This window comes from Amborella trichopoda, chromosome 13 (assembly GCF_054954075.1).
Source record: "Amborella trichopoda isolate Santa Cruz 75 chromosome 13, AtrichopodaSantaCruz75HAP2 v2.0, whole genome shotgun sequence".
Classification (NCBI taxonomy): domain Eukaryota; kingdom Viridiplantae; phylum Streptophyta; class Magnoliopsida; order Amborellales; family Amborellaceae; genus Amborella; species Amborella trichopoda.
Genome location: NC_142348.1, coordinates 47778798 through 47792050, shown reverse-complemented (window position 1 = coordinate 47792050; position 13253 = coordinate 47778798). Strand labels below are relative to the sequence as shown.

Here is a 13253-nt window from a genome sequence, read left to right as displayed (position 1 = left end):
CTACATATGCGGGCTTGGCCCATAGAAACTGGGTCCCTTTTTCTAGTCCAGCCATGCATTAGACAATATTCCCCCTCCACACCAACAATGTTTACTTACTCTAAAAATGTGCCAACTCTCAAATCACATAGATTTGTTGTATAGCTCTAATCATATAAAGAGTACTCCTTCTTCTTTTTTTGAGAAATTCACATAAGAATAGTTCCTTCGGCTTCGTTTCTCACCAATCGTATTATCTATTTTTACTTTCTCTTCCCGCTTGCTTCCATTGCGATAATTTCTTTATCACAGTATCTCTCTAACCATTACCACACAAATATCTTTATCGACTCTGTCTACTCTTTATCACGTTATAATAGCTGTCAAATTTTACCGTATCTTTTGTCTAAAACCCAAGTGCAAAATGCCTTTCATGTGGCTTAAGGGTAGCAATAAGCCGTGCTTGGGCTAAGCCAATCTTGGCCCTGGCTGGCCTTTGTCCCAATAGGGCTACCCCAAACCCGGCTTGGCCCTGCTAAGGTCGGCCTCTGTCCGCGTCAAAAACAAAAACAAATGAAAAAAAAACAAAAACAAAAACCCAATCCGTTCTCAATGCTCATGAATCAAACATTGTTTTTGGTTATTTGCACGATGCATTTTTTATTGTTTATTACTTTTAATATATTTTTTATCTACTCGTAGTTTTGATGCGGCAAAGTTCGCATCTACAGAAATGTGGGCCTCTTAATAAATTTATTTTTAAGATGGATTTTAAAACTTAATTTTTAAAATCATGTAATATCTTACATGGAGATCATAAATATGAAAAAGTAAATAAATTTTAAATACTATAAATAATAATTCTAATAAACAAATATTTATACGGTTAGTTTGCATTGTTTTTAGATGGAACGCTTACTAGCATCCATCTTTAATATGGATGCTTTACACTTTTTGGACCATATGTGTAGAAATGCCATGCAGCCTGAGGGAAAGAGTTTTCCAAAAAATATATATTTATACATGTGCTGAATCCAAAAATAATCACGCGTATATTTCATCTGTTAAGCTTTGACCCTCACAAAGATCATAAAGACGCTGAGAACCTCCCCTGTTCTTCTATAACTGATGGTAGCTCTCAAAGCCGAGAGAGAGAGAGAGAGTCTTTGTTGTTAGAGAGAGAGAGAGAAAGAGAGAGAGTGAAATGGCCCCTTCCTTTGAAGCAGAGCATGTTCTTCCCGTCGATTTTAGGCCAAAGCTGGAGAAAGTCATTCACCTCGAAGAAACTCCGGTGATTGACTTCTCCGTCATCCATTCGCCAGAATGTGGCAACCTAGAGAGCCTTCTTTCTCAAGTGAGAAAAGCATGGAAAGAGTGGGATTTCTTTGTTATTGTTAACCATGGCTTACCTCCTGAGCTATATGAAAATCTGAAGAAAGTAATGACAAAGTTTTCAGCTTTGCCTTATGAGGAGAAGAAGAAGACAGCCAGAGATGTAGATAACCCTCTGGGATATCACGATAAGGACCACACTAAGAAAACCAGGGATTGGGTTGAGGTTTTTGATTATGTTGTGAAGGAGGGTATTGACATTCCTGCAAATCTGGAGCCTGATTGCAAGGAAACTGTGGCCCTGAAGAATCTGTGGCCTCAAAACCCCGAGGAGTTTCAGTAAGAATCTCTCTCTCTCTCTCTCTCTCTGCCCGAAGTTTAAGAATTAAGCATTATTCAAAGTTCTAACCAGTTCTGAAAACACTTTCCCATTTGGGTAAGGCTGATCCGGTTCAGACTTCTCAAGGGATTGTTCCATTTTTTGGCCGATCCATCTTTTAAAACATTGATTAAAAGTGGGGATGAAGTTTTGATTGATTCAGAGCATAAAAATGGGGCAATCCCTTGAGCATTGGGGGAGATTTTTTTTCTTTTCCTATTTTTAATGGTGGCTAGAGTGGAGTGGAGTCAGTGAATTCTGAAGGGATTTTGATGATTCGTCCTTCGAAATCACCTTGGTGGAGTGGAGTCGAACCTAATCCAATCTTAGTCCTCGTTTAAGATTATGAAGCTTTCATCTAAATAACCTTCTTTTTCTCCGTTACAGGAAAGCATGCGAGGCCTACGGTCGAGAAACAACGAAACTGGCATTCAAGGTGCTAGAGACCATTGCTCTGGCTCTTGGATTGCCGGCCGATCGCTTTGATCCATACTTTGAAGAGACAATGACCATTGTTCGCTTAAACCACTACCCTCCTTGCCCCTCACCTGAGCTAGCCTTGGGTAAAGGTCCGCATGTTGATACCAGCGCTTTCACCCTACTCTCCACTGATGAGGTTAGCGGATTAGAAGTGAGGCGTAAATCCGATGGCGAGTGGCTTCGGGTCAGCCCCACACCCAACTCCTTCATCTTTGTGCCAGGAGACGCCTTCCAGGTATAATGAAAAACCCCAAGTTTCTTTTTTACTTTTTTTTTTGTTTTTTGGGTAGTTTGATGATAGGAATCGAACTTGAGACGTATCATTGTTTGACATTAACTGCTGATTTCTCAAGCCCGAGACCGAGACCAACTCCTGTCGTCGTTCGAATTCACCCACTTGTTTTTAAACTTGGAATTCATTTCAATCTTTTTGGGTACGTTTGTTTTGTGGGAAAAAACTTTGTGAGGAAAGTCTCTCTTGGATGACTACTGCTTTCCCATGTTTATTTTCTAGGAAAGCAGTGTATAATATAATCGCTGATAAAGCATTTTCGAAGCTTCTGCTACTATTTGTAAGATAGATTTTGCAACTATGCTGTTCCCAAGTTGATGAGAAAGCACTTTTCCGTTAAAATATTTTCCCAAGGTGATGGGAAAGCTCCTTTTGGATAAAAAAACGCACCACTCGAAAAAAAATGATTCTTTGACTTTCCAGGTTTTGTTGCAGTCTTCGTAAAACAAAACTCAAAATGCCTTGTTGGGATTTCCAGCCTTTTGCTCTTTAGTCAATGTTCTGACAAGCAAATGGCTGTGGTGTGTGAAAATATTTGCAGGTTTGGACAAATGACCAGTATAATGGGTTGTTGCATCGGGTGGTGGTGAACTCCCAACAGGAGAGGTTCTCCTTTATCACTTTGTTTACACCATCCTATCATGCAATTGTGGAGCCTCTTGAAGGACTGGTTCATGAGGAAGATCCCCCCAAGTATAGGCCATTCAAGTGGGGAGAGTATCTCATCACTAGGAGTCTCAACAATTACATGAAGTTGGACAAGCCTGTTCTTCAAATAAGTGACTACAAGATTAGAGATTAGCCCACTTTCCCCTATGAATCAATTACGAGTCCGAATCTATATCTAGTGTCCGAATCTATGGAGTATCGATTAATGATGTGTCCTATCGTACTCGCCTACGGTCTTAAATAACATAATGGTGATTTCTATTTTTCTGCTTTATTTCATTGTGTTTTTTCTTCTAGCGTTGTGTTTGGAAGAAGTTTATATAAGGTGTCTACTTTTTAGATAAAAAGTAAGGCGCACCTCAAAATCCATCGGGAAATGCTATTTCAACATTGGAAAGCCTTTCAGCCGATCATCTTAATATCAAGATCTATGGATATAAAAAAAAAGAAATTTTTTTTTTTTCAACTCTTAAAAACATTACATCACAACATATTATATAGACAATCTATTTTCAAGATTTTTTTCAAGTGTTTTTAGATTGTCATGATCCACACTATTTTTTAAGCTTTTAAATTTAATAATTAGGTGTGGAAACAAATTTTTTCATGCCATCATAAAATTTTCTGGTAGAACTACATCTTCTAGCCGGTTTAGAAAGTACACCTTACTTTAATTGGTTACGATGGAGACCTTATATATATGTTATTGTATAGATATGTATCATTCCATATTATCCATACAATACATATCCATACGCTAACAATATAAACTACACCCTGCCATTACGCTTCATTGTAAGTGCAAGGACTCAACAACGCATTGACAATGCTAACTAAAGGTTAATAATCCAAGGGAGCAAAATTTCTCCAAAATATACGAATTTAAAAAGGAAAGAGTTAGCGAGGCCCAGGCATTCCGATAACATGTAAAGAGTCACTCCATATCCCATTAGAAAATTTAGCTTGGACATATGGAAAGTCTCAAATTGATTATTTCAACCTCAATTGTTATGTATGTGGAATCTATGGATTTCAAATCTAGGTATATTTTATCTAAACTCTACATTTTCAAGTGTTTTCAGATCTTTGAGATCTACACCATGTTTGGAGCTTCAACTTTTTGTAAACCGGACGTTTTCAAGCCATTATAAGGTTTTCCAACAAAGGATCTACATTTTTTAGGAGGTTTTGAGGTGTGGTTTTACTTTTTTATCACAAAACCTAGCCCTCATATTATCCTAATGTATACAAATAAAAATTAATATTTAACAATCTTAATTTTGTTCTTCAAAAGTCAACAATATTAAGATTTGGTTTTTGAATGCATGTATCCACTTTCCTCCCTAGTTTTGTTAAGAGACTGATTACCATGAAACCATTTATCTTTATTACAAGAAAGTCACAATTGCTCCTATCCATTAGATGTCAAATTGGATGATTTGGGGTGTGTCATGCGTAGAGGATAAAAAAACAAGGTTTGAGAAAAATAACAAAAAGAAAAATAATACAGAAAATTAAAAGAGAATGACACAATGAGTTATATAGTTCGGCAAAATTGCCTATGGGGTAGCAACATTCTCTTTAACTAATAAAAAAAATACCATGCAAGCATGAAGAATACAAAGATTTACAAACTCTCCCAATGCGCTAAAACAGAGTTTTTATCTCATCAAAACACCCACCCAAAGGCTTAAGGAACGTACCCTCTTTTGTTGCATCTTATTTCCTTGTGTTAAAGATAACTAGATTACTAAGTGAAAGATATTTAATGAATTTTGTCCGATGCAATGTTGTTCAAAACAAATATTTTTCTAATGTAATAAAATATTTTACCATGCTCATTTATTTAGGAGTGTATCAATTAATTTAGGGTATGGTTTGCATAAGGCATCCTTATCAAACAACCAAAGAGAAGGCACCACCAAACCTGCCAGAAGATATATTTCCAATGCAATAAAGTCTTAGGATATTTTGAAAATCTATTTTCACTCCTGATTGTGAAAAATCATCTTTTATTTTATGATTTTTTTTTTTTAAAAAGATTTAATAAAAATTATTTTTTTGGCTATGTAATATTAAAATTCAAAAAAGACGTAAAAGCATGCTTTCCACATAATTCCAGGGGGACCACTTTGGGACTTTTAGGTAGACAGAATTTTGGGTTCTGAGCTTGAATTCAGCCCCTGAATAGGTTTTAGGGGTTGCTTTTAGGTGGTTATTGGTGAAGACTGAGTTTGATAGGGCCTTGGTGGATGCTAAATGTTTACATCCAAAATTACGGCTAGAAAGAACATATCTTCCTCCACCTTAGTATGTGAAGAATTAAATTAGTAGGATAAGATAGAAATAGGGTCCCCATCAATTACAGACCCTATGGGACCCTAAGGGGTTGCATTTGACTTTCTTTCTACAGTCCACTGGCCGCACTGGCTAAAGTTTCACCAAAAATTGAAAAGAAAATGTAGAAATAATTTAAAAAATGGGGATTTTTGGAAGACATTGGAAATGGAGAAAGGTTCGCAAATGAAACAAATAAAAGGATAAAGAAGAGAAATGTGGGTTTAGTAAACCCAGCCCACCAGTTCGACACCTAAAGTTGGGGCCTCAGAAAGACGCAGTACGAGGTAACTGCTCCCTTAGTCTTCCACAAACCTTGAGCCAGGAAGGCTTCCTGTTGGAGTTGGAATGCGATTGAAAAGGGCTCGGAGGCTTGAGTACCTTAGTCTAGTGTCCATGTAATACACCATAGACTCAACTGGAGGGATTTTTGAGTTGCTAATATTTTAGAGGTATCTAGGACTTCAGGGTTTAAGGGGTAAAACAATGAACAACGTTGCGAAACCCTAGAATTCTAACCATGAAATTGAGGTTTGAAGTGGTATCTATAGTGTCTAGGGCTTGTATCTGACTCATTCTCACCTGATGCATTTAAAAACCCCATAAAAAAAGCCTGTGTTTGACTTGACCAAGTGGCAGCTCAATCCGAGCCATCCATATACCTATGATGTGAATCACATACTTGATGATGAGCTTTGTGTCTCTAACAGTGCGCTTTGCGGGGGAATGGGGGTAAGGACGTGATGGTAGCACTCATACTTTAGTCATTACGTTGTGGTTTCCATTCTCACTACTATCACCACCTTATTAACACCTTCAAAAAAGTAATCCCTAATCTACTTGAAAAAATGGGTAAGGCCTGTCTCTCCAACTAAATTACCCCAAAAAAAAAAATTGCGCTTTGCGGTGTTCATGGGTGGTGGGCCCGGATTGAGATGGTTCCTTCTCCTACTTCTTGTTTGGTTGTTTCTTGGGATTTTGAGGCATTTTTTTGGGTTTTTGGTACTTGTTTATTATATTATTTTATTTTAAGAGCTTTTTTATTATTATTATTTTTATTCATTTTAAAAGAGTTACCAGGTCAAACATAGGGTTTGTGCAATTAGGAGAGTGGCTAAATCGTGATCATGTTGGAGGTCTCCTAATATATGTTTGGCTTTCGTTTAGAAGGTTTAGAGTTGGTTATTGGGAAGTTCTTTAACCTAATTTCAGAAGTTTTTACTAATGATCTGGGCTAATTTTTAAAGTCTTCGTCCACTAAGTCGGTTTAAGGCTATCTAATTAGGGTTTCACTAAGGGTCTTCTTATTGTATTTTTAGTTGTTTCTTAGAGTGCATGGAGTATGGGATGTAGTGCTGTATGGATTAATAGGCTTGTATGGTCCATTGTGTAGTTTAGGGTAGGAAAAGGATATTTTAGGTGGACAAAAACCGGGTTTTAGGTCCCGGGTAGGTCTAGGAATGTGGCTAGGTGTGAACCCTAGAGCTTACGGTTGTGGTTACCTATAAACTCCCTTAGCCAAAGTAGGGTGTCTAAATAGGCACATCCGAAGTGCAAAACATTTTCCAATTTGAATGTATAAGTAGTTGTGAAAACATAAACTTCTCGTTTTTGGCTTCCTCATAGAAAAACAGTTGTCGTGGATTTTATGGAAGTGTTCTGAGACTCGGGTAGAGCCACTTGAACTCGGCCGGGTAGTTTTGGGGAGTAGGCTGCACGACAGTTTTTCAAAGTTTAATTATATTAATACGTCAAGTTTAAGTCAAATGTCCTTGAATGGCTTTACAACTAGTCCTCCTGCTTTTCTTCTAATGTGGTCGGTGCTCAAATTCAATTTTTTTATATGATGGGAACAAAATTCGAATCCCATAGGTAATGGGAACAAAATTCGAATTCCACTGGAGAACAAAATGTAGGCCTGCTAAGAATGGAAGTCAAAACCTCTTGTAAAGAAGTCTACTTGCTACTTGCTTCATTAATTGCTTCATTAAAGTGGTGCTTATATTATAATATATCAATTTTTTCTTTTTATTTTCTTTAAAAGAAAAGATGAGAAGGACTCGGACGAGGTATTTGGACACATCCAAGTAACTTGTCTTGGCTAAAGTCCCAGTACCTTGGCCGAGTCGATTTTTTATACCCTGCTTTATGATTTATTTCTTCTACGCATCAAAAGTAATGCAAAGAATTCAAAAGAGAAGGGTAGATATAACCTGTAGCAACTTAAGTAATGAAAGTTTCATATTCAATACTTAAGCCGATGAGTGTGTGGATGGCCAAATCTTATTTTGGAACTAGATCTTGTGCTCCTGCACGTGCAACTGCAATAGATTTGACTTTTTTTAGATAATAACTCATGGATTGTTCATAGTTTGTAGCTCATAATGAAGTTGGAGAATATGTGTCTTTGGGTGGTGATGATAAAAAACAGTTTAGTTTGTTCTATAATTTTTTCACACAATAACTTGTGCCAAGACAGGGTCCATTAAGGTTGAGTTAATCCCACTCGAAACGAACAAAAGCCAAGTTAAGTAATCTGGATTGATTTTTAGTTTCTATTACGTTCTTCGCATTTGAGAAGCTTCATCGAGCCGGGTGAGAGTCGTATACAAATTTGTTGAGATTCTGACTACTTAGGATAGGCACAATCTGAGGTTTCCATAGCGGAAATAGTGAACTTCGCTGATAAAAGATAACCTGTGAATTGAAGCTACCTCCGATCGTGGATGAAGGAACAAGGCCCTTATTGCTCTGATACCATACCAGAAAAATGTCTTGTGTTCCTTCTTGAACATATGAAGTTTTCATTAAACAGAAGTGTCCCTATGACTCTTACATGTGGTTGTGATTAATGGTTACAATGGATGAGCCATGAGGATGTTACAGCTTCTTTCAGGACATCTTTATTTCTTACATTATTTTGGTTTTTCTATCTACAGTTAGAGAACAAAACCAATATATAATCCTGTCCGGATGGATCACAACTCGAGGGCACACACAAGTATAGCTCAGCTCAAGGTTAATTCAAGGTTTTGGGCATCCAAAAGCACTCTATAACTCCAGCTAATCCACCCGAAAAATGAGAAATGCATAATGCCATGAGGTAACATGAAAGAAATAAGAGATAAGGAAGTACTTCAAAATACATTGGAAATCTATTTCAGAGCCACGCAAAAGTTACAATAAGAACAAAGCACACAGTTCCAGGCTCCTTATTATGATGCAACCAACACAACACACAGTTGCAGACTCCTTATGTAGAATCAATCTATGTGATAGGAGGAAATAAAGCCGACTTAGGACCGAAATATTTGAACATATTAAGAGGAAGACTGAAAAGACACCAACAACCATAGAGGGATTTCATGTTTTGAATCTTGATAACAACCTCAATGTTTACTCCTTTAGACATGAGGCTTTCGCTCCTCTCCTAACTTGAAGTCAGTTATTTGAATTGCAGTCTTTGTCTTGTCAAGATTGCTGACGCTCCTCGACATGAAGAAATCTCCCCACTTGTATTCTTTGAATAGGCTTAACCATCACATGATATGAAGGTGAAGCTACAGTGACCATCGAGAACCTCTCTTTCTCCGAGTTTACGACAACTCTATGCACGATGCACTCATATTCCTCGTTGCTCCAAACCTGTTAAAATGTATATAAGATCAGTGTAATTTTGTAGTGCAAACACAATGAAAATAGTTGAAGAAAGCTCATTGGCATAATTTAGAGGTGGAAAAGTTTATAATTCCAGACAATCCTTAACATGTTTTTATGTTTAAGTGTTACTTGTGCATATTTAAAGATAAAAAATACCCACATGTATATGTTATACATAGAGATGGGATATGTTTGATTATTCCTTCACACGGAGTATTGTCTTAAATTACTCAACACTCATTGGACATTTATTCTTTTTTTGTGATACAAAAGATTTTCAAGTAAGGGCACTTATTTTTATTAGTAAGGGGTAGAATAAATATTTTTTTATGAATAGAACAACATTTTATCATAATCTGACCGATTAATACTTTATGTGAGTAACATCGCAACTAATGAAGCTGTTATGCATCCCAAGTGGGGTGCTGTCCAAGATAGTTAATAAAACAACTCCGTCCCACAAAAATTTCTTCTTACCCTTAATTAGTTACCTAAAACGCTCCTAAATTTAATTTGTTCTATTGTACATTAAGATGTCAAGTGTCCAAAATATTGAATAGGCTAAGAATAAACTCCATAAAAGGGAACAACCAAACACGATCCAAAATAGATATTCACATATATTTATAAGAGCTACTTCTATAATTATGTTAATTTCACGCTTAAAGTATAGTTTTACATGTAAGGGTTATATTAAGGTACTTATACATATTAACTTAATCTATTCACTATTTTTTGACACTCAATACTCTTACTCCACATAGTAACCTTTTTGCCTAGGGGTATTTTAGGTTATTAAACATAAGTAAAATTTAAAGTCTTGATAAAAATAAGAGCATTTATTACTTATAGTCCAGGATGACATCACCCACATGGAGCAATGATTGTTTTTTTACCAGCAGTAAATGCAATTACTTTTTTATAGAAATATTTATCATACTGTTCCTAATAACAAAAAATGCCCTTACTAAAAAAAATTTGTGCTATAAAATAAGGGTATATGAGTGTCCAAAATAGTTGAACCTTCATAGAGTAAATTACATGTTTGCAACCATGAAAACCTCGATGTAAACCCTGATCCAATATATTTTGGTACTAAATGGATAGTGGGTTCATTTTAATCTAAAGGAACAATTTGGTAATTATGAGAGTGTGTAATGATCTCATAATAAACAAATAAAATTTTAACAACTCTTTTTATAATTTATAACCGATTCATCCATTGTCCCATTCTTCATTTTTGGGAAAGGCTAGAAATTTGTTTTTGGTGAAGGGGGACGGGGTTGGGTCAGATCATAGGGGAAACAATTCACTACTCATGGTAGGAATGAAACAGAATGAAACAGAAGATTTCATGTTGTGGCACCAATTACCCTGACTGCTATTCCTTATGTCCATTCCTATTTACTGAAGGCTAGATTAGTTTTAACCTTTGGATGTTTTGTTATGCATTTCCTCCCAAACCACTAAAGGAAGGTCTAGCTAACTACGCATGTATTTTTTGTCTAATACCTGTAGAACACCTGCCATGATGACCACCACTGAATCAGGAATGGGTCTCAGTCGGAGCCATTCACCGTCCGATTTTCGCTTCACCTCGAGCCCACTGACTCCATTTGTGGTCAGGAGGGTCAAGATAGCATGGTCCTTGTGAGCTCCTTTGCCTAAAACCAATTCGGGAGAAGGGCATATTGGAAAGTAGTTGATTCTAGAGTAGTTCATGTGGTTCTCAAGGTAACGGTTGAAGCCATCAGCTGGTAAGCCTAGGCTGAGGGCGATGAGCTCTAGCAATTGGCACATCAATTTTGAAGCAGCCTGAGTAAATTCCTTGCAGACTTTCCTGTCATGGAAAAAATTCAAAATTTATGCTATTTATGGAGAAATAGGTGTAAAACCTTATGAGGTTCTTGGGTATTTTAAGGGAAAATAAAAGGGGAGAAAAAAATAGATGTCCTGGTTGTGTGACAAAACTTAGATAATAGCTTTTTCTACTAATTGGATTGACAGGAAATATTAAAGGTGTTTGTGCGCCCCTTAGGCTCAACTAAAAAATATAAAATTATTTAAAAAATAAAAATATATCAAAATATCTTTGAAACATTTAAGAGTATTTTGGTCAATTTTTAAGTGTTCCTGAATGAGCCTCGTAGTTCCTTTAAATTCAAATTAAACATAGTTGCCGAAATAATTATGAATGCCCATTTTCTTTTCTTTTCTTTTCCTTTTTTAATATGAAATGCTTTTTTTAATATGAAATGCTGGGAGAGTTCCATGTTCCCTTTAAATGTTCATGATACTATACTTTCCATCTAATTTATTAAAGGAAAATGTTTGTATAAGGTTGCAACCTTAAAATGTAGAATTAAAGATGCACCTCAAAAATCTATTGGAACATGTTATTTTAATGTTGAAAAACCCTCTAATTGATAATCTCGACATCGAGATGCATTAATATGAAAAAAGAAAAAAGAATTATTTTGAGTCCCAAAAATAGTGCCTCTTGCAACACATTATCTAGCCCGTCCATTTTCAAGATTTTCATATATTTATAGATCTACTTGATTTTAACATTTTTAGTATTTAAAATTTTATAATTAGTTATGAAAATAGATTTTCAGATAATCCTAAGAAATTTTTACACAAAAATATCATATTACAATAAAATTTGGAGTTGCGCCTTAATTGGATTGTTGAAGGTTGCAAATATATAGAAACCACACCCTTAATGAAAAAAAAAAGAAAAGAAAATGTGCACAAATTTATACCGTAAAGGACCTGGAATTCATTTTAAGAAAAAGGAAAAAATATTTTTAAACCCAAATAAAAGACAAAATTACCAATCCCAAAATCACATATGATAAAAATGTGAAAACTCACCAATATGGAACATCATGGATCAAATCCCATATCTATGTAAGTAATAAGAACGAAAACCAAACCTAGTCTTTGGGCAAGCTTCGTTCGTAGGAAATCTCTATTTGAAAGAGAATCCCGGCAGACCACTGCTTTCGCATGTTTGATTCATAGGAAAGCAGACTTCTTTCTCTAGTATGGGAAAATGATTTCATACTTACTGTTGTATGAAATCGAATTCCCATATGTGGACTTTAAATATTGGAACTCTATTGATGATTGAAAAACTACGCAGATCCTCAAAAATAGTTAAGTATATAGAAATCTAAGGAGTAGGAACAAAGTTCTTCCAGAAGGTTTATATATGGCATCAACCTTAAATTATAAAAAGTAAGGCCAACGCCAAAAAGCCCATTGGAAAAAATTGTTCTGGTGCTGAAAAAACTTCCCATTTGTTATTTCAATCTTGAGGTCAATAGCTATAAAAAAAAGTGTTTATATATATATATATATATATAAATATGCTCAAGCTTATATGTCAGTGATAATGGACATCTCAAAATCCTTGGCTTTGGGATGTCTGAAGTTACTAACATCGAACACCTTGTCCAAGGCAAGAGACTTATCCGATGTTAAAAATATCAAACGGTCCAAAGGCAAGGATTTGGAGATGTTAGGTTGTCTGATGTTGCTAATACTAGACACCTCATCTGTTGTTAAGAGACCTGTCCAACGTTGAAAATATCAGACAGCCCATAGCCAGGGATTTAAACATGTTAGAATGTCAGATGTTGCTAGCACTGAACATCTCAATCCTAGGTATGAGACATGGCCGTTGTTGCAAATATTAGATAGCCCAAAGACAAAGATTTGGAGATGTCCAATATGACAAGCGTTGAAAACAACATATGCTGTTGCAAATATCAAATAGCCCAAAGGCAAAGATTTGGAGATATCCAATATCACAAATGTTGAACACAACGTATGTTTTAGGATGGTCCAACATCATCAATATTGAATAGACTAAGAAATAAGGGTACAATGATATTTAACGAGCCAATGAAAATAAAAAAAAAATTAAAAAGCCAATTTCCCACTTATCCGATGTTGGAAATATTGGATGGGGGGTCAAATTATAAAAAATTTAAAAAGGCGAACAGTCGACGGGGAAGGGGAGCTCCATGTAAGTTTGGAGTAAATATGGAGCATATTGTAATAAATGGGAAAAAAACTGATCCCTACATAGATGTTTCATTTCATAATTCATAGTAG

At 35.8% G+C, this 13253-nt stretch overlaps 1 protein-coding gene across 1 annotated transcript; it reads left to right on the top strand.

Moving 5' to 3' along the window:
- The first annotated feature begins 770 nt into the window (after positions 1-770).
- Positions 771-3405, top strand: LOC148779287 (protein LATERAL BRANCHING OXIDOREDUCTASE 1-like). The gene is made up of 3 exons (XM_088856720.1): positions 771-1650; positions 2078-2405; positions 3004-3405. Exons 1-3 carry the CDS (start codon positions 1184-1186, stop codon positions 3262-3264), a joined length of 1056 nt encoding a protein of 351 aa, XP_088712846.1. The 5' UTR covers positions 771-1183; the 3' UTR covers positions 3265-3405.
- Positions 3406-13253: the final 9848 nt, after the last annotated feature.